The following is a 27,887-nucleotide window of genomic DNA, read 5'->3' on the forward strand; positions in this document are numbered from 1 at the left end:
ACAGTAACTCAGAGGAGATCCACTACTATTGAGCATGGTACAGTAACTCAGAGGAGATCCACTACTATTGAGCATCCTACAGTAACTCAGAGGAGATCCACTACTATTGAGCATGGTACAGTAACTCAGAGGAGATCCACTACTATTGAGCATGGTACAGTAACTCAGAGGAGATCCACTACTATTGAGCATCCTACAGTAACTCAGAGGAGATCCACTACTATTGAGCATGGTACAGTAACTCAGAGGAGATTCACTACTATTGAGCATGGTACAGTAACTCAGAGGAGATCCACTACTATTGAGCATCCTACAGTAACTCAGAGGAGATCCACTACTATTGAGCATGGTACAGTAACTCAGAGGAGATCCACTACTATTGAGCATGGTACAGTAACTCAGAGGAGATCCACTACTATTGAGCATGGTACAGTAACTCAGAGGAGATCCACTACTATTGAGCATCCTACAGTAACTCAGAGGAGATTCACTACGGCACAGCATCGTACAGTTACTCAGAGGAGATCCACTTACTCCTACAGTAACACAGAAGAGTGTCTTACCATGTCACCTTCAAAACCAGGCAATCCTTTTCTTCCTATTGGTCCAGGTCCACCCTGTCAAAATCAGGCAAAGGTACATAACGGAAATTAACCATTTAATCAAGGGAATTTATATAATGTAACAAAAAATAAATAAAATGAGGTAAACGTAGGGGGGTAAAACTTACTGCAACACCCTTTAGACCTGGAGGGCCACTGATTCCAGGCTGACCCTGAAAACAACAAAAAAACGTCACCCCTCTTGTGTCATCATCAAAACTCGACTTCATGATAAAAAATATATATTCATTCAACGTATTAGCCAATATTCCTCCCTTTCTGAATAGAAAATGTGCTCAGATATACAATTTCAGACTTAATTTACTTTGATAATAGTTTTGTAGCTTTGGTTTGAAATGCATATTGGCTGTTATTATAATATCAATGAAAGATTGAAAGGTAAAGTAAAAAAAAAAAAGGTGGTGTTTGTTAACCTCTAATTAAGTTGACAACAAGCTTGTGTGTGCTATAACTCTTACCAGGGGCCCTCTGGGCCCGGCAGGGCCCAACCCACCCATTGACCCCGGGGGGCCCTGTGGAGGAGGTAATATAACAGTCAGTAACTGCCGCTAGCTTTGCATAAGGCCATTAGGCCACATTTCTACGGTGGGGAAGATACTCAGAGTTAAAGAAACAAGCAGACTACAGCAGAAATCAAAAGCATCAGAGCCTATGGGAGACATTCAAAATGGGATGAGACAGTTGGTTCTTATCATCTTTAACAGTATCTGCATTGTAATCGAGCCTGATATACGCAATAATGACCAGCTCACAATCACAACTTAAAAGACGAAAGCAAGTGCATTATTATACAGAGACAGGGTATTAGTTAATCACTAAAACGCATTTCATTCTTCAACAACTCAAATTAAAACACGTGTCTCCTGCAAACGCTGGGAGACACGTGAAGCGGTCGGGAAAGGCGTCGGGCAAGGCTGCTGTTGCAGGGTCTGTGCGGTATCTTCCCCTTCCCATTGACTTTAACACATTGGTTGAGCAGCGCAGCAGGGGCCTACCTGAGGGCCCCTACGACCCCGGGGACCTGACGGCCCTGGATCTCCCTGCACAGAGACACACAGGGGACGCATTAGAAACACGCAGACGCACACACACACACACACACACACACACACACGCACGCACGCACGCACGCACGCACGCACGCACGCACACACACACTCACTTCAGAGCCGTTGACCCCCTGTGGTCCGATCACTCCCGTGACCCCGGGAGCACCCTGAAGATTCAGGGAGAAAACAAACGGATGCCTTATCACCGATACGATCAGATGTACTTTGTGAACGCAGAAGGGAGATAAGGCTGTCACTGCAGAAATGCAATGGACAGTGATAGATTAATGATGACAAAATGTATAAATAAAGTGTAAGAACTCCAAAATGATACATAGGGAAAAAATGGCTACACACAAAACAGGTATATAAACTTGGCTGCAAAAATTAATTAAATACAAAATCTATAACAATTTTAATTTAACATACAGTTGAGGTAAACATTACGGACAGTCTATTATTCATACTATAATATAATAACATACTACAATATGTAATATGTCGTGGTTGAAGTGTGTGTGCAGTATGATCAGGTGCTCACCACTGGTCCAAGTGGACCATGTAAACCCTCGTCTCCTGCTTCTCCCTAATAAACAAATCATAAACACAGAGGTCAAAGAGCAACCCGAAACTCATCAGCATCCTCAATAACAAACACACAGAGGTCAAAGAGCAACTAGATACTCAGCATCCTCGCTGGTTAAACAGGGAACTGCAGTTTGCTAGCAATCAGGTGCTTGTTAGAAGTGTCTGTCTGTCTGTCTGTCTGTCTGTCTGTCTGTCTGTCTGTCTGTCTGTCTGTCTGTCTGTCTGTCTGTCTGTCTGTCTGTCTGTCTGTCTGTCTGTCTGTCTGTCTGTCTGTCTGTCTGTCTGTCTGTCTGTCTGTCTGTCTGTCTGTCTGTCTGTCTGTCTGTCTGTCTGTCTGTCTGTCTGTCTGTCTGTCTGTCTGTCTGTCTGTCTGTCTGTCTGTCTGTCTGTCTGTCTGTCTGTCTGTCTGTCTGCGTGCGTGGCCTTCCATAGACCAAATCCTAGTCCACGATATACAGAAGGGTGATCAACCAAAAGACATATTTTACTATTTACAATTGACCATTTAGTCAAGATATAAACAGGATAAAGTCACCTGTATCCAAATCAACTTATAGTCCACCCCCCACACACAAACACACAAACAATTCCTCCCATAGACAGTTGACTTCTCTGAACATCAACGAAATGTGATGGTGGCGCCATGTCTTTGTGGGCGTGGACATTACATACAAGGCTTACATACCAAGGTATCAATCTTACAGGTATTGTTACCCCCACCCCTATGCGAGGTGACTTACCTGTGGTCCGGTCGCCCCAGGGAGACCCTGAACACCCCTCTTGCCCAACAGACCCTGGATCAAAAAAGATGACGCCACATGGCAAGACATGACGGATATGATAATAGGTATCCACAGATACTCTGCGAAGAACTTAATGTATCATGACTTTGTTCTGATAATCCTTTGATTAACATGACATAATGTGTCATCAGGAAATACATTGAAACCAAAATAGCAGAGTGGGCGTGGCGTGATGTCGGTCTTACAGGTGGTCCGAAGGGTCCGGCGTCTCCTTCTTCTCCTTTAAACCCCTGCAACACACACACACACACACACACACACACACACACACACACACACACACACACACACACACACACACACACACACACACACACACACACACACACACACACACACACACACACTTGATTTATAAGTGTAAGTATTCTGGGAACCAGCGGTCATACAATTCTATAGAAGTGCTTAAGGGAGACAGCACAGAGCCTGGGCCGGAAACTAAAGGGGGGATACACTTCATCTCCTGTTTCCTGATATAATCAGCCAAAGAAAACTCATTTGTCAAAGCCGATGAAGATTTCCGAAGGTTGTAATCTGCGTGTACAGTGGCCATTCTACACACATTGTTGTTTTGAACCCTTTGCAGACAGTGCGTTACAGTTTACTACTGCTTGCCAAGTTCGCGTTTGCTGTTAGGAGGCAATTATATGCTTACAGTTCCCCGCCTCTAGCAACATGATTGGTCGAGACAAATATGGAGATGAAACAAAGTCAACTTTGAATATTAATCGAATGTCTGATTTGTGAGACTATGAATGATATTAATGACTTTACCAAGCTCGACAGGGTGATGTCATCAGGTCTCAAATTTATCGCACACACACACACACACACACACACACACACACACACACACACACACACACACACACACACACACACACACACACACACACACACACACACACACACACACACACACACACACACACACACACACACACCTTCGATCCGGTGTTCCCTCTGTCCCCGCATGGGCCTGGCTCTCCCGGAAACCCCTGTGGTCAAGAGAGAGAGCTTAAAACCCTTTAAACCCTGCATTCAAAGAAAGAGTTTTAAACCATTCAAGATATAAAGGGAACTCTCTGTGTGTGCTCACAGGCCCAGATACTAACTCCCCCAGCCCGGCAGCAGAGGGGCGTAAGGCCGCCCTCTCCCAGCGTGGAGAGTTATGTCTGGTTATGTAAGGTATACACTTATATAAGAGACAGATCTATACAGGTCATATACAGAGGAGTCTCTCACCTCCTCGCCCGGCTCCCCCATCGTAGCAGTCTCCCCCTTTGACCCCCGCTGGCCCTGAGAGTGGGAAACAGATCAGGCGTCAGCGACAGATGGGTCCCAGCGGGCCCAACGTGCCTAATTCTGGGGTTAGATAACAGGCCCAACACCGGGCTCTGATTGTGCGGTTAGATCCCAGAGATTAGCCCCACAAGAGGCTGTGAGCGAGATGAGTACAAAGACAGAGCGTCATGGAAGCATAAAAAAATTTCCTCCTCCTTCCTTACCCTAAGCTTAATTTCCCATCTGGGATCAATAAAGTGAACCCTTGTAAATGTGTGAATCATTCAGAGAGAACTCCTTAGTTTGTGGTTCCTCAAACAAAAACGCTGCTGAGAAACCAGTAAGTAATGGAAAGTGGAAAACCTACCTGCTAACTCATGTAAATTAATACATGAATCCACCAATCAACACATTGATGTACCAAAATGTTAATTAGCTGATTGGTTAATTAATAGATGCCCTTTAATTGATTAAACAGAAACCATTAAGAGGGGGTTATAGCCCTTTATAACTGGTCCGAGCACTAATGGGTGGTGTTGCTGATGGGTCCTCACCTGGAGCCCAGGAGGGCCGTGTAGGCCCCGGGCCCCGCCCACACCTGGGGCCCCACCCCGGCCACTCTTCCCTGGATTCCCCATCATGCCTTTCGGCCCGGGGTAACCCTACAACATGCATTGAAATGAGCAACATGAATAAGCCATTCCTTAGTCAGTACATTTCTGCTTAATTGGCAATTAACTGACTCATTAAAAAGGCCCGGACAACTCATTAAGGCCAATCGCTAACAATGAAAACCTAATTGGCTAATCACCACATCTCCGTGCCCGCCGGGCATCCCTCTGCTTCCCTGGTCTCCCGGAATTCCCTGCAGGAGTAAAACCGGATGTTTCACAAAAGCGGTCGATTTAGATATTAAAACAACAATCAATAAAGATACGGCTGGTGAGACGAAAGAGGTAAGACGACGCACGGGAGGCCCTGGTCGCCCCGTCTCCCCGATGGCCCCGGGGTCCCCCGGTACTGTCTACAACCAAACACAAACACAGGGACACCCTCAGTGACACCGCAGTTAAGAAACAAGCTGATGATACCACAAAAAAAAGCATAATATATGACTCAATGATGGAGTGTGATTTAAAGTGGAAATGTAGAGTGGTAAGAGTGCATTTGTGCCTGTGTGTGTCTGTGTGTGCCTGTCTGTGCCTGTGTGTGTCTGTACGTATGCGTGTATTCACTGCCTGCATGACAACCTTATGGAGCTGGGTCAGAACTCACCGGCCAACCGGCTCGCAGCAGATGGTAGAAGTAGGAGTTCTGGAAAACACAAATATAACAGTTAGGTTTGATTCCCTCTGTGACTCAACGGGTTAGGCAGGACATTGATAGTGCCAGGGTTAGGTGTTCAATTCACAGTATTTAACGCCAATTTAGATACTATGCCCACCAAATTATACACTTTTCTTTTTTATAATATCTAATTGAAATTATAAAAGATGGTATTCACAGCCTGAACTAGAAAAGGGCTGAAAAACAGATCTAGGATCTCTAGAGCTATTATAACCTCTCTCTGGTTTAAACCTTGTGCCCTGCATTCATCAGGCAGGTGAGCGATCCATCAGTTTAGTAGTAGCAGAGTGAAGAGCTACCATCAGAGGCCAATGTGCGTTCTGCAGAACAGGAAGCTGGTGGTGGTAAGCTCAAGGACAGTGCTGCCCCGAGGTAAAGGACGAGGTGTTGAGACGAGAGCAAGTCCAGTCTTCTGGTTTTATGGATGATGAGATCGAACCATCGAGTGGTGTGTGTGTGTGTGTATATGTGTGCGTGTGCGTGTGTGTCTGACGATCTGTCCCTCTAGCATGGTGGTAGAGTCACAGACACCATGCAGCTCAGCTTTTCTAGGTTATATTTGTCTTGGACTAGAGTGCTTGTGCTGTCCCCCTCGGGACAACCTGTGTGTGTGTGTGTGTGTGTGTGTGTGTGTGTGTGTGTGTGTGTGTGTGTGTGTGTGTGTGTGTGTGTGTGTGTGTGTGTGTGTGTGTGTGTGTGTGTGTGTGTGTGTGTGTGTGTGTGTGTGCGTGCTTCTGAGCGTGTGTATGTGTGTGTGTGTGTGTGTGTGTGTCCCCGAGTGAGTGTGCGTCAGTGTGTTCCTGAGTGTGTGTGTGTACGGTGGCACTGAGTGTCAGACCTCCCCTGGTAATCTTAGCTACGGGTCTGGAGCAGCTTAGCAGCCAGTCAGAGCAGCCACTGTCTCCCCCGATGAGAGGGCCAACACTGGGCTCCATTCAGCCCCGACGCAGCCCCCCGACCACCGCAAGGGGGGGCGGCGAGACACAGCGCTGACCCAGGAGAGAGGGCCGGGAGGTGGTGGTGGTGGAGTCTGGCGGGGAGGGCCAGGGGTGTGGGGGGGGGGGGGGAGGTCTGTGATGTGTGTGTGTGGTATCGGGGTGTTTGAAGAGGTTGTGGTTGGGGGGGGGTGACCATGGGTGGCAACGGGTGTCAGGGTGGGGGGTCTTGTTGTGTAGATGTGTATAATGCCTGGAACCGACACACAGGAGTGAGAGGCAGCGTGTGCGGCCAGATCCGTGTGCGTGCTACACTTCTTAAAATATAAGTTGCACTGACTGTACTGCTGTGTTCAATGGTTTACATTGACTTTGTTTAGATACACGTCATTAAGGATCAGGCAGGGGTTAGGGTTAATCTTGCTCAAGGAGGCCCACTGGTAGACTGTAGACTTTGGGGATGAAACCCGGTAACATGAAGGTACTGGGAGGCAACGTGTTTTACTATTAGGATATTGTACACAGATGAGTTCACAGAGTTTTGTTGGTGTACTCCAGTCGAGTGATCAGATGGGGTTTGATACAAGTCTAGTGATCAGATGGGTTTGATAGTAATCTAATAATTAGATGGGGTTTGATACTACTCTAGTTAACAGATGGGATTTTCATCGTAGTATAGGGATCAGATTGGGTTTGATACTAGTCTATTCGATCAGATGAAAATATTAGAATTTCATACATAGTGATGAAGCAGATTGTTCCAAAAAGTTGAAAGCACACTCACAGAATGAAACAGAAGGGATGAAGTTGTTTTCCTTTTCTTCCTAAATATAAGCATTTTTTCTAAATATAAGCATTGCAATTACTCCTTCTGATTGGCTGAAATCAGTGCCAGGTGATGTCACTCTGCACCAATACGAAGGATCAGAAATAGTGTGTGTAATCATTCTAGAACTGTAGTCTGTGGGTTGGTTTTAGTGTTTGGTTGGCCTTAAGATAATAACCAGCTAGCTAAACCACTGTGGATGTTCTTCACTCACTGTTCCAGTTCCAACTTGAGCTAGTAAAACTATCTTAAAGACTCACTGTAGGCCATGATGTTATCAACCATATAAAGCGTACAAATTACCTATAGTTCTATTGTTCACTAGTTAAAACGCAGAACATAGTTCGGACAGAAGTCTGTAGACTCTACCCTTTCGTAGACCATCCATACCAAGCCACACTCAAGGGATACATGTCCAGCAATCCTTACATGCTGTAAGGATTATAATAATAATGAAATCCTGATAAATAAGTCAGGCCAAATTAAATACAAAGTGTATACAGGAAGGCGCAATAGGTATAGAAAGCAAAATGTGCGGATGTGAAAGTCTGGTATGGAGTCATCCATTGTGCCACGCTGGCACACACAGACACAGAAAAATTAGCTTTGCACTATTTGTGTGTTTTTTGTATCATTTTTGTCGCCGAGGACCAAGAGTTGGACTTTCGATGTTCAAGGCGGTGGCCTGATCCAAACCTGCCCCACGTACAGAGAAAGCGGCCCGGTCGTCTTTAGTGCTTCTGCCGAGGTACAGGGTGGGCAGTCCTGGGGGCCCGGGTGGCCCTGGTTCCCCTCTCCGCCCCTCCAGGCCTGGATACCCCTGGGAACCCTGGAACAGCAAGGGCAAACAACGGTTTCCATGACAATATAACTGCGAAAAATCCATTTAGGGCTTGGAAGACGGGACACTTTTGATGTGTTCAACCCGAACAGTAGACCCATCATTGTCGAGCCGTGAAGGAAAAGAAAATGACTGGGCTAATGTGCGATCATGTTCCATCCCTCCGACTGAATTTCCTAACCATACAACATTAACCGTTCATCTGAAATCACTCTGGGCTTGAATGAGGCCAAAGACCCTTCTCACATTTTCCATCTTATTCCAAGATGCATTCAATGTTTTTAAATCCATATTTATATAGATTTTTTTATAAAAGATAAGCACTAAAACCCATCACACAACCGACGACAAGCAGCACACATCCTACCTTGTCGCCGGGGAAGCCGAAGTCGCCCTCTCTGCCGGCGCATCCCTGTGGGAGACAGAGAACCAGTGAGCCAGCGCTGACCACACGCTAACAGCCCAGCGACCGGACCAGTGGCTGGCCTGGCACCGGCCTGCGGCGGCTGGCAGCAGCTACAAGGCATCGCTAGGAAAGAGTAAGGTCCCTGTGGCGCCTCGCTAGCTTCTCACGTCTTAAACAGTTCCTCCTGTTTGGCCCCCATCATCTCTCTAAGTGGATGTGCAGCGAGGGTAGGGTCGGGCGTTGATGTGGTTTTAGTTTGTTCAACACAACGGCAACCTCCCCTTAGAACCAAATATAGGTCTGATTATAGAGCGGGGGCTAGGCACTGTGGCCATGACATAACTCACACAGGGGCAATTAATGTGCTGCATCCTGTGTGTGTTTTTATGCCCTTTCTAATGGCTTGAGTCATTCATGGACAGTAACAAAAGATATCTGTTCTGCCGTTCCAAATGAGGGAAACAAAAATAGAGAGTGACAGAGAGACAGAGAGAGAGAGAGAGAGAAAGACCCACTCTTTTTCCCCACGGCCCGACCGGGCCGGGAGGTCCAGCCACGAGTCGATACTTCCTTTCCTGGGAACCGACGACGATCACTTCCCCTTCTTTTCTTGCCACTGTTGCTAAAGCTTCTCCTGGCCCTCGCACGTCATTGGCTGGGGTCTGCGGACGGGAACCAATCATACGTGTGCTCTTCCCGTGTTCTGGAGGGACGGGTTTCACAGACGGAATGGCGCGTTCCTCCGCGTGGGAGCTGACGTTGAGCCAGCTTTGCGCTTTGCCGTCGAGGTCAATGACGTTGTGTGTGGTCGTGTCCGACCGGAATATCTCCCAGGTGGGTTTTCCTCCTTTTTCGTCGGAGGACTGGATGACCTCGGGGAGTTTAGCGTTGGACTGCCCCCTGACTTCGTGAAGGAATGTGGTTTCTGCGACCAGTGCGAAGCCGGTCTCCGATTCATCGTCATGGGCTGACTCTATAGGATTGCTCTGCAGCAGGGGATTCTGGGAAACAAGGAAAGAAGTATTATAGTTTTACTGCTGTCTGAACCGTTTAGAAATAAGCTGAAATCTAACACAATATATGTAAAATTGACCACTAAACAGTGTTTGGTGCACAACCGTGTTTGTGTCAGACCAATATTCTGACACACACACAGACGCAGACACACACACTGACTCTCAGCATTCTTCACTGAGAACTTGAAGAAACATGTACACACTCATACAGACAGAAATGCAGACTCAGACACATTGACAACTCTGTTGTCAAACGTCAATATTCCAAGTCTGGAGGGGAGTTCTGAACATCTCCTGAGTATTTATGAGAACTGGAGCAGGTACAGGTACGTAACACACACAAACAGACACACACACACACACACACACACACACACACACACACACACACACACACACACACACACACACACACACACACACACACACACACACACACACACACACACACACACACACACAAGCTTTATTCTGGTTGAACTCACACTGTCGTGGGCAAAAAGCAGAATGAGAGAGACACAGGGAGAAAGACAGACAGACAGAGAGACACACGGAGAGAGAGACAGCGAGGTAGAGACAGACAGAAAGAGAGTTTGCTTATACTGCTACTGTGCGAGGGTCTGTCTCTAGTGTGTTGACAGTGGCAGAGCGTACCAACGGGTAGTACAACCAAATGTTTTATATGAGGAGGAAGAGGGGGAGGAAGAGGAGGAGGCCGCGCTGCTTGAATAATCACACGTCATCACAAGCAGAAATAGCAGAGCAAACACCAACGTCAGACTCCCATCCAACCACCCCCACCTGTAGCACTTTGCCCTGTATCATACACGCCACTGGAACACGCTGGCAACTAGCTGCACCCTATAACTGCTTAAGACTGTTTGTAAATTGGTTACGGCCATGTATAATACCGGTCACACTGGTTATAAACTGTACTGGTTAAGATCAAGTTGCACTGGTTTAACTGTACGGGTTAACACTGGGTAGCAGTGGTTTAACTGCACTGGATAAGACTTCCGGCAGCACTGTTTACGACTGTACTAGTTAAGACTGGTTTAACTGTACAGGGTTGTCCTGGTAAAACTAGTTTCTAGGGTTGGTTAAAACCACTATCTGTACTGGTTAGGACTGATTCAACTGCACTTGTTGGGACTGGTTTGACTGTATTAGTGAACTGGTTCAATGATACTGGCTAAGACCAGTTAGGGGAGGTTAAGAATAGTTAGTATTGGTTCAACTAAACTGGTTAGCACCATTTATACTGGTCTAACTGTAAGGTTAATTAAATGTTCCATGCTCTCCTACACCAGATGAGGTCTAAGGTTGACTTTGAGGGAGAGCAGTGAACTGCAGCTCAGAGTTATCAACCAAGTGATCAATTATGATACGAGTGCTCTGATTGGCTGATCAAGTTAAGCCTCTGGAATATGCTAGTGTTGAGAGTTTTTTAATCTGAAAGGCAGCTACAGTCTTAAAGGGTTTCACTGTTCATATGGCAGGACACCCCTGTTCCTTCACATACATAAGGATGGTCAATATGTAATCACTTTTCAATTGATTAACCTGGAATACTAATTGGCATTAGTTATTCCTATGAATACTTTGATGCTCTTCCTGTGTGTGTTTGTGCAGCAGATTTGCGGTCTACTCTAAAGCATGTGAGGTCAGGGGATAACTGAGGGTCCATCATGTTGTAGGAACCAGGAATGTCTTCACTGACCTCTGGATTTACAGCAAGAGATACCGTTTAGTCTTCATTAAGCCAGGTGTTTAGTCTCAATCAGAGAACAAACATTTCCTTCACAAGAGAAACCTGACCAAGACCAAAACAGCAACAACAACAACAAAAAAACTATGGTAAACCGCGGCAAACACACCAGAAGAAAATACCATTGTACAAAAAACTGGCAGAAAAGAAGAGAAACCATGAATGAGGAAGATAATAGACCGACATCTATATTCTAGTCATCATAGTAGATGCTTACACCTTCAGTGGGCACAGATACGTCATGAAGGAGCAGATCGGTGTAATGACATAATGCTCTAGTCTAGAATGACCTACAGTTAGGCTGCGGGCCCTGGGGATTGAACACAGAACCTTTCCGCAGAGAGGTACCCTGGAAACATCGAAAAAAGAGAATTCCATGAATGAACAAGAACCAGGGATTGTATGCCAAGAAGAGGCATACTGTAACGAAGGACGAACCGCATGAAGGCTAACAGGGAGCTAAGACGCGCGCGTCCCTGACGCAGTGCGTCACGCTATTAGGTTACTGAAGCAGCAACCAGTTCAGCTCAGGGAGTGGAACCATAGCAAGAACTACTGTCAACCATATGAATCAAACCTACAGCTCCTGAGTGAATAGGCCAGTCATCCGAAAAGTGACAGATTTGTTTTCATTATTGAAAGGCTAATGATAAAATAATACATCCTAGGCATTTGATACTTGATTGACACATCACTATGCAGTGCAGAAAATGAGGAAGTATTGTCCTCTGACAACGCAAGTACAAAAATACATGATAAACACGTAAAAACACTTTTATATAAACAGAATAAAACACGAAAAAGAGTTTGACAGTGCAATCCTACCCCTGAAAACTCAATCCATCCCTCCATCCCTCCTTCCCTCCCAACATCCACCCCTCCATCTCCCCTCCATCTCCCCTCCACCTACCGCCTGAGTGCCGGTGTGCGTTCCCGCGAGGCAGAGCGGGTCCTGCAGCAGGAGGCAGACCAGAAGCAGGTCTACCAGGAACCACATGACTTCAGCAGGTCCACGCTCGGCTGTGGTACCGCTGGGCTCTACAGCCCACTGTACTGCCCTGTCCCAGGCCCCGCCTCCTCCTCAACCCTCCCCAGTACAGTAGGACTACAGTTAGCTGACGTCCCGGACCCGGCTCCTAATGCCAACCCACCGGCACACACCCCTACCCGGCTCCATCCTCCCTTCCCCGCGCCAAGCCTCTCTCCGATCCCACCACAGCCTCACCATCCTCAACCAAGGGCCCCCCCCCCCCCCCCCCGGCCCTCCCCCCAACCCCCCCTCACCTTCCACTTCTCTGGTGTCGGAGGAGAGAGAAGTGTGTGTTTGGATGCAAACACTACGCCTCTGACTGACCAACATTTCCCATGGTTAAGGAGCTGGTTAGGGAGCTGGTTAATGTCTCAATAACCATGGCAACCGGGTTGAACAACAGCAGTAAGTTACGGGGTTGACCATGGCGAGTCCCGTTATAAATACACACTTTGTGTCTCTTTATAAACAGGGCTGCTATAGCGACTGTCAACGGCAGCCATACTGTGGAGGCCAACATGTGGTTGTCCAACATGTGGTTTGTGTTGAGCTGCAGAGGCAGTGCTTAGAGCTGGTGTACCGTGTTCACAGGGAGAGGGAACCCAACGTATTGTTGGACAAGAGAGAGTTAAACCACAGAGTTGTTGTCGCCCGGGTCACCGTCTGAAACGTGAGCTGTGGTCGGTGACGGTGAAATGACAAGCCACGCATAGTTCGGTTTACCGGGACAAGAGGAGGAGAAAGCGGTGCAATCTGAGATGAGAGGAAAACACTGGCAATGACAACAGAAGAAAGCAAAACACTACCTTACATGGGATAATGAAATGCTACTCTGGGAGAGTACAAGTACAGAGATACTTAAACACTAGTCTGTGGGTACAGGATAGTGTACAAGTAGAAAGAACAACCTCTAGGCCGGGCCAACGGCAGTTCTTTAGAATGTTTACTCCTGTCGTGCAGCGTGGGAGTAAACAGAAGTTTGGATAAGTTTGAGGTAACATACTCTTAACCATCTCTCTGTGACTTCCAGGATTACTGGTTCAAAGAAGATGCCAACATCCTATCAACATTATAACTACAGGTTAAGATATTAATTAAATCCTTGAAAAGGGACTGCAAAGGAGTACACACTTATTTACTCACACTTTCATCATAACTGAAACATTCTTGAATATATATATAAAAAGGATGAAATCACACTATGGAGTTTCTCTTCAAAACAAACACGTGTGTCACCAGATGAAACAAGCGTCACATCTACTGCAAAAAAATCTCTCTCTCTCTCTCTCTCTCTCTCTCTCTCTCTCTCTCTCTCTCTCTCTCTCTCTCTCTCTCTCTCTCTCTCTCTCTCTCTCTCTCTCTCTCTCTCTCTCTCTCTCTCTCTCTCTCCTCTCTCTCTCTCTCTCTCTCCTCTCTCTCTCTCTCTCTCTCTCTCTCTCTCTGAAGAAGTGAAATGCATCATGGGAAGTCAGCAGAAAATGCTCATCTACCAGGGACGATTATTGAGTTGATATCAAAAGGAGTAAACTCCCCTTGCTAGATCTTTCTGTCTCGATCGGCTCCTGTTAACCTAAACTAAAAGCCTCAAACCGTTTGCTGCTACAGACAGGACGGAGGAACCTACATCTGCTCTTTGTTTGAATTGTTGAGAAACTGAGAACAGCTTTAATATTAATGTGAAACACACAACAGCAACAACTGACAAATGTGAGATGATCCCCTTGTAACAACCCCTCCAGGTAACATTCATGTCAACTAACTGACCCATACAGAAACCACACACACACACACATAAATACACACACGCACGCACGCACACACAGCTACATGCACATGCATACATACAAGTCATTGATGTCATATGCATCGCTTTGGAATGTTTTTAATCAATTCACGGCGTTCCAGATCAGTAGACAAAGAAAAATATTTTGGGAGATTGAATGAGAGAAGAATTTCTTCTGAAGAAGAAATACCACGACTCTAGATCCCATCTTTGAAGTCCACCACAACATGGACTTCACGTTAACTGCCTTTTACAACGCTGCCGTCGCATCACCACAATAACACAGGATCTGCGCCTTGCAAGCATGCATCGTCTGCTATTTGTACACGCCTGTCCGTCACAGTGATAAGAATTGTCCCCCAGACACCCCCCCGCAGGTTCCCCCCTGTTCCGTCTGGAGCGAGGCCTCAGGGCAGAACCAGAGCTGCAGACTGAATCACCCGGCCGTCGACATCCCCAGCGCTACGTCAGCCACGGAGCAACGGACCGAGAGGGCTCGTAAGCTAATCGACTCACCAGCCGGTCGTCCCCGTCATCGCCGGAGCCCTCCGCCATGTTGGAGCCACCGCCACCGTACAACGACTCGGAGTCCTGAGTCCAAAATCAATCCAGAGGAAACAGCGCTCACATTTAGTAAAACCTTTAATGATCACACTTAAACCTCGTCTTTCAAGTACTACACTACAACCATGAAACATTAAGGCAAAGGGTGTGTATATAGCTGTATCCATATTTAAATACCTGATAATATCACTGAAGTTATTGAAGTAAAAATAAGTGTAAGGACAAATAAGAACAAATGAACAACAAAAACATGAACATTAATAACTTAACTTGATACCATTTGTTATATTAAACTAGCACAATTTGAATATTGGTGTGTTTGTCTGCCTAATTATCTAGCATGATGTGAAACTGAAACTACAGCACAAGAAGAAGAAACAGAAAGGAAGGCAAGCCGCTTGCTGGACATTGAGTGATGTCATGTACAGAGAAACCCGTGACGTCCAGGGGCCGGGGGGGGGGGGGGGGGGGGGGGGGGGGGGCTCAGGGTGTGCGTGTTACCCGACGTGAGAGCTCCGTTCTGGGTGTTCTGTGGGTGGGGCGTGGACAGTCAGGCGGAGGGAGAGTACAGTGATGTCTGGCTGAGTCGGGGTCCCCCATCACAAGGGTCAGCTGCCTCATCGCCCCCTGGGGACACACCACGGAGATTAGAGACGACAGCAGCCTCCCCCCCCCCCCCTTCACACACACCGTTCATCAGTCACAGACAGGCCTGCGGTCCGCGGGGAGAGGTGCATGATGGAAGAGTCTGTAAGAGGCTGTTCTGCCGCCACTCTCCTCGACCTGGGGCAGGTGGCTCATATTTCAGCCAGAGCACGGGATGTAGGGAATGTTATCCCACAAGGGCCCCTAGTTCCTCAATCAGCAACGGAGGGGATAAGTGTGTGCAATGCACACCATAAACAAGGCAAAAAACAGTACAGGGAAGATGAAATGAGCAGCTTGGCTTGATAGTATGAATGAAGGAGAAAAAGGAATCACATAAAAGAGGATTATTCAAAACACATTTGATATTAATAGTGTTTGTTAACGTTCTATAATAAACAACTCTACTTTCTGTTTTCTTTTTTTTTGCAACTATGTTTGCGTCCCAAAGTACTCGCAAACTCAGGAGCGATATAGACCACCAGGGCCCCCCCAGTGTCGGAGCTCTCACCTCAAACGGGGTCTCGAAGCTCTCCAGGATTCCCCCCAGTATCACCAGGCCCTCGGTGCTGATGCCCTGGCCCCGGTAGGGCCAGTGCACCCTCTCCACCAGGCTGCAGTCCACGTAGAGCGCCAGCCCCGCCACCGACACCCCCACGGACACCCGGTGCCACCGCCCGTCGTGCAGATCGCCCACCGGGAACCTGGGGGAGGGTCAAAGGCACGGATCAGACCCAAGAGTGGAGAGCGAGCACGGACCACGGCCAACGATGTGGCTCGTTGGCCGTGGTGAGTGGTGGGGCTGGAGGAGGTGGTGGTTGGTTTTAGGGGAGAGGTGGTGGTGGTGGACGTAGTTATGATGGTGGTATTGGAGGTGGTGTAGGTGGAGGCTTAAGTGGTAGTGGTGGAGATGTTGGCGGTGGTATCGGTAAAGATGGTGGTGGTGTAGGCGGTGGTATCGGTAAAGGCGGCGGTGGGAGTAGGGGTGAGATATCGAGGCGCACTCGTAGTCGCGATGCTGGGTGGAGATGTAGGTGAGGGAGCGGGGTCCGAGGCGGATCTGCAGGTGGAGGTGGAGGTCGTAGTCCAGCAGGGTCAGCAGGGAGCTCTCCTCCGCCCTCTGCCAGCTGAGGACCTCCATGAGCACACTGAACTCCTCCGCAAACCTGCAGAGGAGGAGTCAACACCCACCATCAACACACGGACGCCTCTGTTATCAATTACTGTTCATCGTGATCCAACTGGGTGCGATAAAATCAACTTCATCTAAACTTGTCTAATGACATCTCTAATGCACTTTATTACCAAGCATTCATCAAGTCATTACTGTTTAAGACTATTGCCATTCATTAATCAAGCAATTTGGCGGAAGGTTTTTACAAAGGACTGTATGTGAATCCAGATAGTACAGGTCATGAGGCAGCAGGTGGCGGTTGGGAGGCATCTCGCCTACATATAACCTGGAGAGTCATCTGGGAGTCCCACACCCTCAACACTGCACTATCCTCCCTTCGAAATCCTTTGTAAAATAGACCTTGAGTTAGCCAGTGACGCCGGTACCTTGGTCCTACCGCCTGCTGGGTGGGCAGGGTGAGAGAGGCGTACTGGCCGATGTGGAGCGTGGAGCACTGGGACTCGTCCACGGTCACGCTCACGTTGTTGGTGCCGGCCACAGCCGGGAAAAACCTCGCCAGCACGTCCACCGTCTCTGTGGACGCACGACAAACATAATAGTCTCATAGAGCGCCGTGAGATCGCCCACAGCAGGTTCTGGATTGGGACTAATAATGATTTGCATGATGCATGATAATAAACATAATATTATATGCATATAATTTATTTTATTGATCAAGGATTTTTCAGGTTTTACAAAATCATAAAACTCATAAGTAATACAAACACACACACATACACATATAAACAAATAAGACTTTATTAATCCCAAACGAGATATTCAAAAATCATAGTTAAGTTGATGTAAGAAACGGGGACATAGAGCGGAGGAGTGTTGGAGGAAATGATGGAGAAGATTTGGTTTCAATTTCGTTTCTTGCGGATTTCTCTTGATGCTTCACACACCCAAACATGTCAGCCTTGCTTCAAAAATCTGCCACAGCTCGGAGAGTGTATCAGATAGAGGAATGCCAAACTGTGGTCCTAACCCCATTCACCCAGCGTGACCTCTAAACCCTGACCTGCTGACCTCTGGTTCCATGCCCACGGCTCACACTCTGATATACTGCAACTAAAAACAAAGAATATGTGATTATTACACACTTCGACAATTACTAGGAATAGGAGGTATAGATTTGATAAGTTTAAACTTCATAATAAGAATATGGGGGTCTATATGTGCTTCTTTTTAATATATCTTGCAGATGATTGGATGATCGTAAATGGAAGCAGAAGTCAGGCGTATATTTAATGGACATGAGTGGCATAAAAAGAGATGGGGAGATAAAGAGAAAGAGAGATCCCCGGTTCATCGTTTACGCCACACAGGTGGACTTTGGACATGAGGGTTTGAACCCAGGACCTCTCAGCTGAGAGTCTCATACCCTAACCTCTAGTAGAGGTTAGGGTATGAGAGTAGGAGACTCTTCTGCCCAGGCAGACTCTGGGGGGAAACCAAAGTCAGATGCAGGTGTGCAGCTTGTCAGAGGTGAAATATGGCATCCTGCCCAGGTGAGGGAGAGCGGCCATCTTGAGAACATGTGTTCAGAGGAGCGGAGAAGGGAGGAGGAGGAGGAGGAACAGACAAGATGCAAGAGACAGGGTACCAACACCTGGAAGCTATTGAGACAAGCACAGGGCTGCTTCTTGTGTGCTCCAAGTTAACAGGGGTAGGTGGGGTAGACAAGATGCATACATTATTTCCTCTCAAATTGTTAATTCAAACGATTACATCACCAATTATAATATATATTCTTAATGATCAAGCAACAGAGAGATGGATAAACAGAGAGAGAAATTGACTGTAGATTTTATACAATTCAATGGTCATGGGAAAGAAGGCATATTATGACTGACAACCATAACCTGAGGTCTAAGCTGTTAAGAACCGATCAACTCTTTTACGAACATTCCTTGGTCGCCCTCACAACCAGGGAAAAAAGTTGTAGCCTTGGTAACGGCTTTAAGTACAGTCAGACTTGAGGGGTACAGTATTTCACCAGAACTTATCCAACAGCTGTCGATGAGTTAGCTCAACAGTTTTCGTGCTGCCAAAATCATTTGCAGTATTTTCTGACCAGGAACCTCCAGGTTTTACTGCTTTGGTTTCAGCCTTCATTTGAAAAACAGACTGTTGTTGTGGTTAATAACTCCCTAAGCAGTTCAACTTTAAGAGTGAGTTTATATCTGAAAAAAAAGTTATCATACAATAGATACCTGTGGTTTTCTTCATTGTTTCTTTAAAATAGCATAGACGAAAAATGTAATAAGAATCCTCTGCTCCAAATAAGAAATAAAAGATGTGCATAAATTAAACATTTGACAGTAATAGTTTCAGGGAACTGTGAGGAAGATGGCCAGAGACAGACAGAAGGGGCGGGACTTTGTTGCTTCCCTGTGCCAGCCTGCCCAATGGGTTGAGTGAGTGATAATTATAGACAGGACGATCCACAGCCACTGGACTGGAGTTAATAGTCGTGCTATATGCTAGTTGTCTGAGGTTTAAAAGACTTGATGGTGTGGTGTATATTGCGGTATGACTGTGTGGTATCCTTTGTTAATAAACTACTTATATAAAAAAACATTAATAAACTGTATTTCACTCAAAAGTAGCTTTTTACAATTTGGTTTTCCAGCGTAAAATGCCTCCTGAAAATTTTGAAAATACGCTGCCTATTCAATAAAAATTTGTCAGTTAGGAAGGCTCTTGGGTCACAGTCAAGCTATCCAGGAATGTTTACCCTAAAGCTTGCTGACATGAAGAGATTTAGTCAACATTCAAATATTTCTCCGTCCTCTATCCAGAGCATGACCCTGAGATATTTCCTAATTTCCCTGACCGGAGGAAGGTAAATATTTGACTATGAAGGTGTAACCCAACAGGAGTATTGTGGGTATCGCCAGGACCAGATCTGCTGTGGACACCGGCGTGATGACCCACAAGCTGCTTTAATGCCTTCTGTAGATATGGTGGTGGAATATCATCACAGAGAGGAGCATTGGTTCTCATAGGGAATCAATCATGTCAGTATCGAAATCAGGCCTTCTCAACCGGTTGCCGGCGTATTGAATAAAAATGAATTATGCAATAGTTCATGGATTCTTTGTGCCTTTATGGACAAGGCAGTGAGTCGGAGAAGAGAGTGAATGACCTGTAGCAGAACCCCAGGTGGGAACCGTACTTAAGCACTAATCTAAACTATTTACCTCATGAAATAATCAAATCAAATAACCAATTTGGTCTTAAGAGTTGCAAAAGAAGCAAGAGTCCTCAAACAAAATAAACTAATATATTCCTGATTCCAACCCTGCCACAGACGTCAAGGGGTTGTTTAGCTTGGCCATTGGTGTGTGTACGTTTGTGTGTTTGTGTACGTGTGTGTTTGTTGAGAGTGTGTGGAATGGGTTGGCCGATTTAAAGTTTTATTTAATATCAAAACTGTTAAAGTGTTAGGGTGTTTACGAGTGTTAGGATATGTTGACCTAAACCTGAACGTCACCATGGCAACCAAACTGCCACTTTTATTATACTGTGCAATGCCCAAGATTGACCATTTAGTTATTCAGCTATTAGCGAATGATTTTATCCAAAGAGAAAGCTAATTTATTTTGTGATACGCGTACAAAGTTAAGGGTCACATGTAGGGGTCAGGGCCTCTTCCTGCACTTTGGCCTTTCCTCTGAACTATAACCAACACAAAACATCAAACTATCCATCCAAATGGATACCTTAGAAACCGTCACTCTCCGGGGGAAAAACTGAGAGTTTTGACCCCTGTACAATAGAGACGTGGTCCAGACATCGGCGCCAGATAGTCCAAAGTGGTCACAATATGCGACCAAGAGAGAGCCTGCAGAGAGTTGAAGTCAAGTGTGGACACGATGCCAAGTCAGTGAGTCAAGTGTGAAGAGAGTAGAGCTAGAATGTTCTCTGTCAGGGTGTAGAAGGGGGGAACACCAAGTTGTAAAACGAGAGACTTCAAAACCAAGATGTCCTCTGAGGAGACGCTAGAGAGATGAGGATGACAGTGCAGAAAAAGCTAGTTACAGGGTTCCTTATCTTTTGTGATCCAAACAAATGAGTCCAAATCATGTCCAGGATGAAAGGACGTGTGTGTGTGTGTGTGTGTGTGTGTGTGTGTGTGTGTGTGTGTGTGTGTGTGTGTGTGTGTGTGTGTGTGTGTGTGTGTTTGAAAACAGACTATCCTTCAAACACACAAACACTTAAAGCACACTTTACGTAATGTACACTAATTCGTTTCAGCGGAGGTATCGCTTACCCAACAGAGGGATAGCTTAACCAGGGCTGTTTGTTTTCCTAAGGCTCCGGCTGTCCCACGTGACCGTTTGCAGAAAGTTTACTGAGTAACACGACACCGTATCATCTGACCCTGGCGACGTCGTTACCGCTCACACTTGCACTTGCATCTTTCGTAGGGTGACATCATCGTCTCAATGGCCAGGGTCATAGGTCGCCATGCCGGATGGATTATAGAGAAACAGAATTTTGTTGTCTTCAAGGCAACCACCAAGTCGGTGAGGCTGTGATCCAATAGGCTTGTCACGCCTGACTCTCCACCGGCGTGTTAAATCGGCCTGCTTGACAACCCAAGGTCACATGCCTCGGGTGGCGAGCAGGGGGTTTCAACTTAAAAAGTGTGAAAGTGTGTGTGGGTGTGTGTGTCCACACTGAAGCATGAAACGTAGACGAGCCCACCCAGTGGAATGTACCAACTGGTAGGTTAGACAGATCAACCCAACAGCCTACCAAGCGGAAGGTACCAACTGGGAGGCTGATCTGTCCTACACAGACATCTGGGTGGTTATGTGCAGTGCACGTGTGATGTCATTATAGGTATAGATGTTGCAACTGCTCGGGATCTGATCTACATCCCATAGTGCTAGTCAAGCTGAATTCACACTTCTGCAGACCCCACGTTCAGGGAGTTCACATTGGGACTTCTTTACTGAGCTGCATGCATTTATACTTCCACGTCCCGTTAATGCTTACATGTGGGGTACAGACGGGAAGGCTGCGAGCAGACGCTGGACCTCATCTGCTCCATTGAAGATATTTGGAAAAAGGCAATATAATCCATCTGATGAAGGTGTTGCTTGTTACTGCTGAAAGGGGATTGGAAACATTGGGTTTTGCCGGGTGCATTCATTTTTATTCCGGTGTCTGGCTGTCAGAAACAAAACAAAACTCGGCCCAAGTTCCCTGCTCAACCAATCAGCGATTATGTGCCGCAAACCCACGCAGAGAAGGCGCTGCTAAACTCTGAGAGGATTGCAAGTCTACTCGCGACAAGTGACGCAGGACTTCACATACACGCCGGATGAAGATGTTCGGCTCCTTGCCAATGTCAGAAGGCCTTTTTAAGCTAGGCTAGGCATTTTGGCGAAACCAGCTAAAGGAAGCTCGATTTTGGAAGTATCCAACCGAAGAAAATATGACCCAAATCACATTACTAGCTCGCTAGCCTTAACAATATGTCTGCCTAGCCCTGCTATGCGCAATGATCGCACAGGCCGAGTGTGCAGTTAGCCACCGGCTTGTTAGGTAGACAGGTAGGTAGGCCATTGACTATTTACACTCGGGGTGAATGAAATGATTGGATGGGCGGATTACAGTCCTGCGGCGATTTATTGATTGCTGTCGGTATGTAAAGAGAATTTCAACAAATTTCAAAACTAACCCTATTTTCTAAATAAATTGCCTACACTAGCTTTAATAATGCGACGGTAGAAACATTCTGATCCACAGGCGGTGTAAGTGACTTCATCAGCCCAGCAACTTAAACTTAATTCTGACTGCAGGATAGTATACAATGGTTATAATTATGTTTAACTGTTGGACTTTATTGATTATGACTGACATCCCTTTCCATGTACATTATTACAGGTTCTTAACGTATATTATCTTATGCTATTATAGTGCTCATCTTCCTGCTCCATGTTTGAAAAATTTTTTAATTTGCACTTTGCTGAAACTAGCATCACGCCCTGTCTCGTGCGCCACAAACACACACGTCTGTGTCTGTGTGTGTATCGATCCACATGCAAACACACAAACACACAAACACACATACACCCGTGTGTGTGTGTGTGTGTGTGTGTGTGTGTGTGTGTGTGTGTGTGTGTGTGTGTGTGTGTGTGTGTGTGTGTGTGTGTGTGTGTGTGTGTGTGTGTGTGTGTGTGTGTGTGTGTGTGTGTGTGTGCGCGCGCGCGTTTTGATCGATGCACACAGGTGTGTGTTTGGATCGATGCCCCGACTTCTCTCTCACCGACTGACAGACCGGGCTTTGATCAAAGGTTTACCGACAGCAGAGCGCGCGGATGACAGATCGGGTTCCCGTGCGCTAATCTCTCACGTCATGACAAAGATGCGGTGGGGACAAGGGCGAGCACATGAATGTCTGTCACGGATCAAAGGCGGATCACACTCCCCCACCCCCCTTGGTTAAAATGTGGAATTTGTAATTTTGATTCTTGGTCACTTTGAATCTTGTTCAGCTCTGAATTGGGTCTTTCATTCTGTCTGTAGTCTAACACAGGCATGTTTCTTTCTAATTTTTCCTTACACTCGTTTCATTCTTATTTATATGTGAATGCCAAATATAAGTTTCCACCAAAGAAAAAACAAACAAAATATCCTATAAAGTATAATATTGCTATTTAGATGTGTATAATAAGTATATGATGGTATATTGTCTAGCTAATCCAATCGCTTGTAAGGATTATGTCTTCTCCTCAGACATGTCTTGATGTTGACTGCGATGCAGCAGATTAACGAACGGCCTAAAATAAGAAACATCTGAATACTATAGCAATAGCTTCGCCCAGTGGAGTGGTGCGGTACTGCAACACAACACATTATGAGTTTAATTCGCAAACCGCTACAACGAACACGAACGAACACGTTAAAGCTTTTAAATATATCCTTGTCTTGTTGAACACGATGAAAGAATATTACAAAGACCCAATCAAACATAAAAACGAAACAAATCCACGTGGCAATGATGCAGAAGTCAACAAAATATTCACCTGAATATAATTCTTACCTTTACGCTGGACGCTCATTCTTCTTCCAAACACTTGGCCGGCCAAGGAGACCAAGAAGAAATACATCACAAAAATCTCGTTTGCCGCAAACATGGCGTCCTTCGTGCGTCCCGTAGACCTACAGATGACAAACAGCTCATAGTCAACACGGTGTTGTACTCAACGCTGTGTATACATTCACCTGTTGTCCGCCTCAACTGACACCCAGAACAACGTTCACTTTGGACAACATATGAGTTGAAATTTCTTATTCCCACATTCCACCTTGTTCAACTCAGCCACGCCCACCGCTGATGATTCTGACCTATTGTAATACACTGATTTGAATACAGCGCTCAGACCCAACCCCATTCGCAAATTGCTATTTTGTTTGACCTACAGACACACGCGTACGCACGGACACACACAAAGAGCATGTTACACTAAGATATTAATTATTAAATGACGTAAATCATATGGAAACAACTTGTCATCACACACACACCGAGTCACACGTGGTTTGATTTTATTCTTTTTTTTATTTCAAGGACCTTTGCTTCTTACAAAATGTTAAATGTAGAAACAACTGCAGAATTCAAAATCTGGCTGAGAAACATAAAATCAGGCAACAAGTCAGTGTATCCGAAGACGTAAATTTCTTCCAGCTCTGGGACACAGGCGGAACTATCAACAATGTTCATTGTTCAATACTGTGTTAATTTAGCCTACCTTTTTTTTTATTAGAAATGTTCAACAATCCCGCATTATTTATATCAAATATTAAAAATCAAAAAAATAATACATAGTATCAAAAAGTACCAAGGCTTTTACATGCACATACATTGTCAGAACATGCACGGAAAAAAAAATAGCAGACAAAATAAATCCTACATTGTCCGTGTTGCAGAGATACAAAATCAGTTAGTTAGTGAACCGCCAATAGTTGACAAAGGCATGTCAACGCTTTAAATGTAATTTCTATTTGGATGACAAATCGTTTTCAAAAAAGAATTATATGCCTGCCTGTAAATTGGGGCCCCGGTGGAATATATGGAATGTGATGTAAACGTAAATCAAGACGAGTCGTGTTCACGTCGGCAGTTACCATGTTTTTACCGCGTGTCCGAGGCCCCAGTCCGAAAAGGGACAGACACACTGACATCCATCTGGAATCACTGATGCCGGCGGCAGATTTGGTCAACGTGGGATACTTGGGTAAATGTAATGCATGCAGATATATAAAGTTGCTGTATTCCTAAGTATTGTTTTTCTTTCTGCTTTACACGTTGTGTGTCTCACCTTATGCGTGGTAATCATTGGTAGTCTTTTTGTATGCGTTTTCGTAACTTTTGTGTATAGATATATATAGAAAACATTTGGTCACGTTCATGCTGATGTCTGATTCTGTGAAGACCAGCATGTAAAGCTACAGAATGGACAGATAAAGTCTCTGTTCTCTCTCTCGACCATCACCCGTGTTGCATAGCCCTGCTCTCCTACACTGAACTCCCTGGGTGTAGAGTCACTCGCCGGTCAACTCAACCTCTGACCGACTGTGATCACCTCAAAACAGGCCTCTCTCTCTCTCTCTCTCTCTCTCTCTCTCTCTCTCTCTCTCTCTCTCCCCCTCTCTCCCCTCAAAAAGGGGAGGGGACTAACCTCGACAGGCCTACCTCTCTGTCTGTCTCAGTGGAAACAAAGCCTTGTCTGAAGTTGCATGTTGCGCTGTGTGTGCTCCGGAAGCCAGTGTATCTGTATAGATATCCGTACGCCGTGGCGCCGGTAGGCTATGGACGTTGTTGTCCACCCACTGTGCAAATGGTAAAGGTTGCATGTTGAAGTTGGGACAGTGTTTGGTACATTACTCTGTTGAGAATGGAAGCTAAAGATGAACAGGTCAGAATATAGACAGTTAAACCCACATGTGCTCTCTCTCTCTCTCTCTCTCTCTCTCTCTCTCTCTCTCTCTCTCTCTGCACTCCCCCATTAGCCCCTCACACACACAATCAAACACACACACCCTCAAACATACACCCCCCTGACCTGTCTCTTACTAAGACAGCCAATGAGAGCCGGAGTAGATCCGTGTCAGCCATTTTGGGTCTTGCATCCCTAAACTCCTGCATGCTGCTTTCCTAATGTGCGGCTGCAGTCGCACCAGGAAGAGGAAAGGCAACAGAGGAAAACAAGCACACAAATGAGACGAGCGCTACCTTCTACACAAACATGCACGCTCGTTACTGACATTATCTCAAGTGGTAGTGTTCTTGTGTTTAGTCCATTGGCGTACAACCCACCCTCATACATTTTGAGTGACAGTCACACTCCTGGAAAGGACAAAACATAAAGAGAAGAATGAGAACAAGCATGAGGTGCTCAGTTGCTCGCGTTAGAAACGTAAACGGCGTGGTGAGGCGTGAGCTTTAAGGCGCCCTGTACGACTGGTTCTCCTTGGAGCGCTACATCGGGAACCAATCGGCTGCTCAGGATCTGCCGCCATAGAAATCAATGGATGTTGCATCTTTTGTGTCTACAGTATTATCTAAAAGGAGAGGCACTTTGTTCCGGAAACATTGCAAACCACTACGTAACAAAAACGGCTGACCTGAAACAAAACAACAAATGCTTTTTTTTAAACACATTTTCCTCTGGTCGTTTTTTTTCAGTCATACAAAAAAATATTCACATTATCAAAAAAAGATAACAACAGAACTACAGGTACACATTCTATAATAAAAAAAAACAATAAGTGAATCAAGCAATCTCCCATCACTCTTTTCTGCCATGCTTTGCTTCCAGTCAATGAGGGAAACAGTAGAACAGAATGGCAGGAGAGGAATCAACGTGAAGACATCAAAGTGAAGACATGTCTGTCCGCTCAGGGAATGTTTCTAAGGAACAGGCAGTGTTATTGGATGGTTGAGTCCCAGAACCAAAACAAGTAAACTTTATTGGTCTTCCCAAACTTTTTTCTCACTTTTCTATCAAATGGGTCCCGTATACTTTTTTTTACACTTTTAAATATGACCTCTCCGACAAAAACACATCGTCTTTTTCTCTCCTTCATCTAGGGTAGAGGTCAAGCACGAGATACATGCACGCACACAAAGAAATCTTACTGAAACGCACACACGCACGGACACACACACGCAAGCACGCACGCACACACGCATACACAACCATGTAAACCAAAGCCTCCAAAGAAGGATGATAAAACTCATCACAATTCCTCAAATAAATATGTTATTAATAAAAAAGAAACCAAACCGAAAACACCACCAGCGTGGGTTGTTTAGTTATAGCCATGCTAGCACCACTCGTCCTCCTCCACCTCCTGGTAATACCTGGGGGCCCGGGGCCCCCCACTGCTGGGGAAGCTAAAGTGGTATCCGTTGGGGCCCCTTCGACTGTACCGCGGGGATGACGAGGGCCCGGCGTAATCAGGTGGTCCGGCCCCAGTGGAGGGCCCCGGGGGCCGGGAGCCGGGGGACAGCGAGGACCCGTCCTGGGGGCTACTGCAGGGACTTGCGTTGCGCGGGTAGCCGTGGCAGTAGCCGCCCTGGCCCGGGCCCAGCAGGGGCTCGTAGCCGTATCCCTGGCCCAGGAAGGGCTCCGAGCTGATGCGTGTGACTGGACAGGGGACGTGGCGGTAGGAGGAGACGCTGTGGCGCAGGGCGCGATGCTCCGAGAGGCCTCGGCTCAGCCGGCCCGGGCTGACCGAGTGGGGCTCGGACGCGGGCTGCACCGGGGACGAGTTGGCTGTCTTGTAGGCCACGCTGGGCCGGGGAATGGGGGGGGTCTGGGGCAGCTGCCGCCGGCCGCGGCTGGGCGTGCTGGAGGTGGAGCTGAGGGTGGCCAGACTGCCCCTAACCCAACCGCTGCCCTGGATGAAGAGTGGACAGGCAATGTGAACCGACGGAGTGATGAGTAGAGAGGAGAGGAGGAGATAGGAGCCAGGACCGCCAGGAGGGAAGGAAGGAAGGAAGGGTAGTAGGAACATAGTAAGGAAGGAAGAAAGGAAGGGAATGGAGGAAGGAAGGGGAGAAAGATAGAGGAACAACGGCAATAAGGTAAGAAAAGGATCAATGTAAGGAAAATAATGTAAATGCATAAAAGATGAAGGATTGGAACAGAGAAACGGGAGTTTGTCACAAACGAGATG

At 46.4% G+C, this 27,887-nt stretch overlaps 2 protein-coding genes across 2 annotated transcripts in view; both read right to left on the minus strand.

The window, feature by feature from the left end:
* LOC132459438 (collagen alpha-1(V) chain-like) overlaps positions 1-24,008 on the minus strand; it is a 32,184-nt gene extending 8,176 nt beyond the window's left edge. The window contains exons 1-23 of the mRNA XM_060053978.1: positions 23,746-24,008; positions 17,069-17,216; positions 16,513-16,674; positions 16,020-16,212; positions 15,365-15,490; positions 14,816-14,890; positions 9,218-9,703; positions 8,664-8,708; positions 8,165-8,284; positions 5,623-5,661; positions 5,318-5,371; positions 5,159-5,212; positions 4,902-5,009; positions 4,309-4,362; positions 4,008-4,061; positions 3,249-3,293; positions 3,001-3,054; positions 2,214-2,258; positions 1,786-1,839; positions 1,619-1,663; positions 1,082-1,135; positions 731-775; positions 564-617 (exon numbers count right to left, since the gene is read on the minus strand). Coding sequence (XP_059909961.1) covers positions 564-617; positions 731-775; positions 1,082-1,135; positions 1,619-1,663; positions 1,786-1,839; positions 2,214-2,258; positions 3,001-3,054; positions 3,249-3,293; positions 4,008-4,061; positions 4,309-4,362; positions 4,902-5,009; positions 5,159-5,212; positions 5,318-5,371; positions 5,623-5,661; positions 8,165-8,284; positions 8,664-8,708; positions 9,218-9,703; positions 14,816-14,890; positions 15,365-15,490; positions 16,020-16,212; positions 16,513-16,674; positions 17,069-17,216; positions 23,746-23,839 — 2,208 coding nt within the window. The 5' untranslated portion in view covers positions 23,840-24,008. The remainder of the gene's footprint in view (positions 1-563; positions 618-730; positions 776-1,081; positions 1,136-1,618; positions 1,664-1,785; positions 1,840-2,213; positions 2,259-3,000; positions 3,055-3,248; positions 3,294-4,007; positions 4,062-4,308; positions 4,363-4,901; positions 5,010-5,158; positions 5,213-5,317; positions 5,372-5,622; positions 5,662-8,164; positions 8,285-8,663; positions 8,709-9,217; positions 9,704-14,815; positions 14,891-15,364; positions 15,491-16,019; positions 16,213-16,512; positions 16,675-17,068; positions 17,217-23,745) is intronic.
* Positions 24,009-24,244: 236 nt separating this feature from the next.
* The window catches only part of cacna1ba (calcium channel, voltage-dependent, N type, alpha 1B subunit, a), an 86,612-nt gene continuing 82,969 nt past the window's right edge, over positions 24,245-27,887 (minus strand). Inside the window, 1 exon segment of the mRNA XM_060053463.1 lies at positions 24,245-27,608. Coding sequence (XP_059909446.1) covers positions 27,033-27,608 — 576 coding nt within the window. The 3' untranslated portion in view covers positions 24,245-27,032.

This window comes from Gadus macrocephalus, chromosome 6, assembly GCF_031168955.1.
Source record: "Gadus macrocephalus chromosome 6, ASM3116895v1".
NCBI lineage: Eukaryota > Metazoa > Chordata > Actinopteri > Gadiformes > Gadidae > Gadus > Gadus macrocephalus.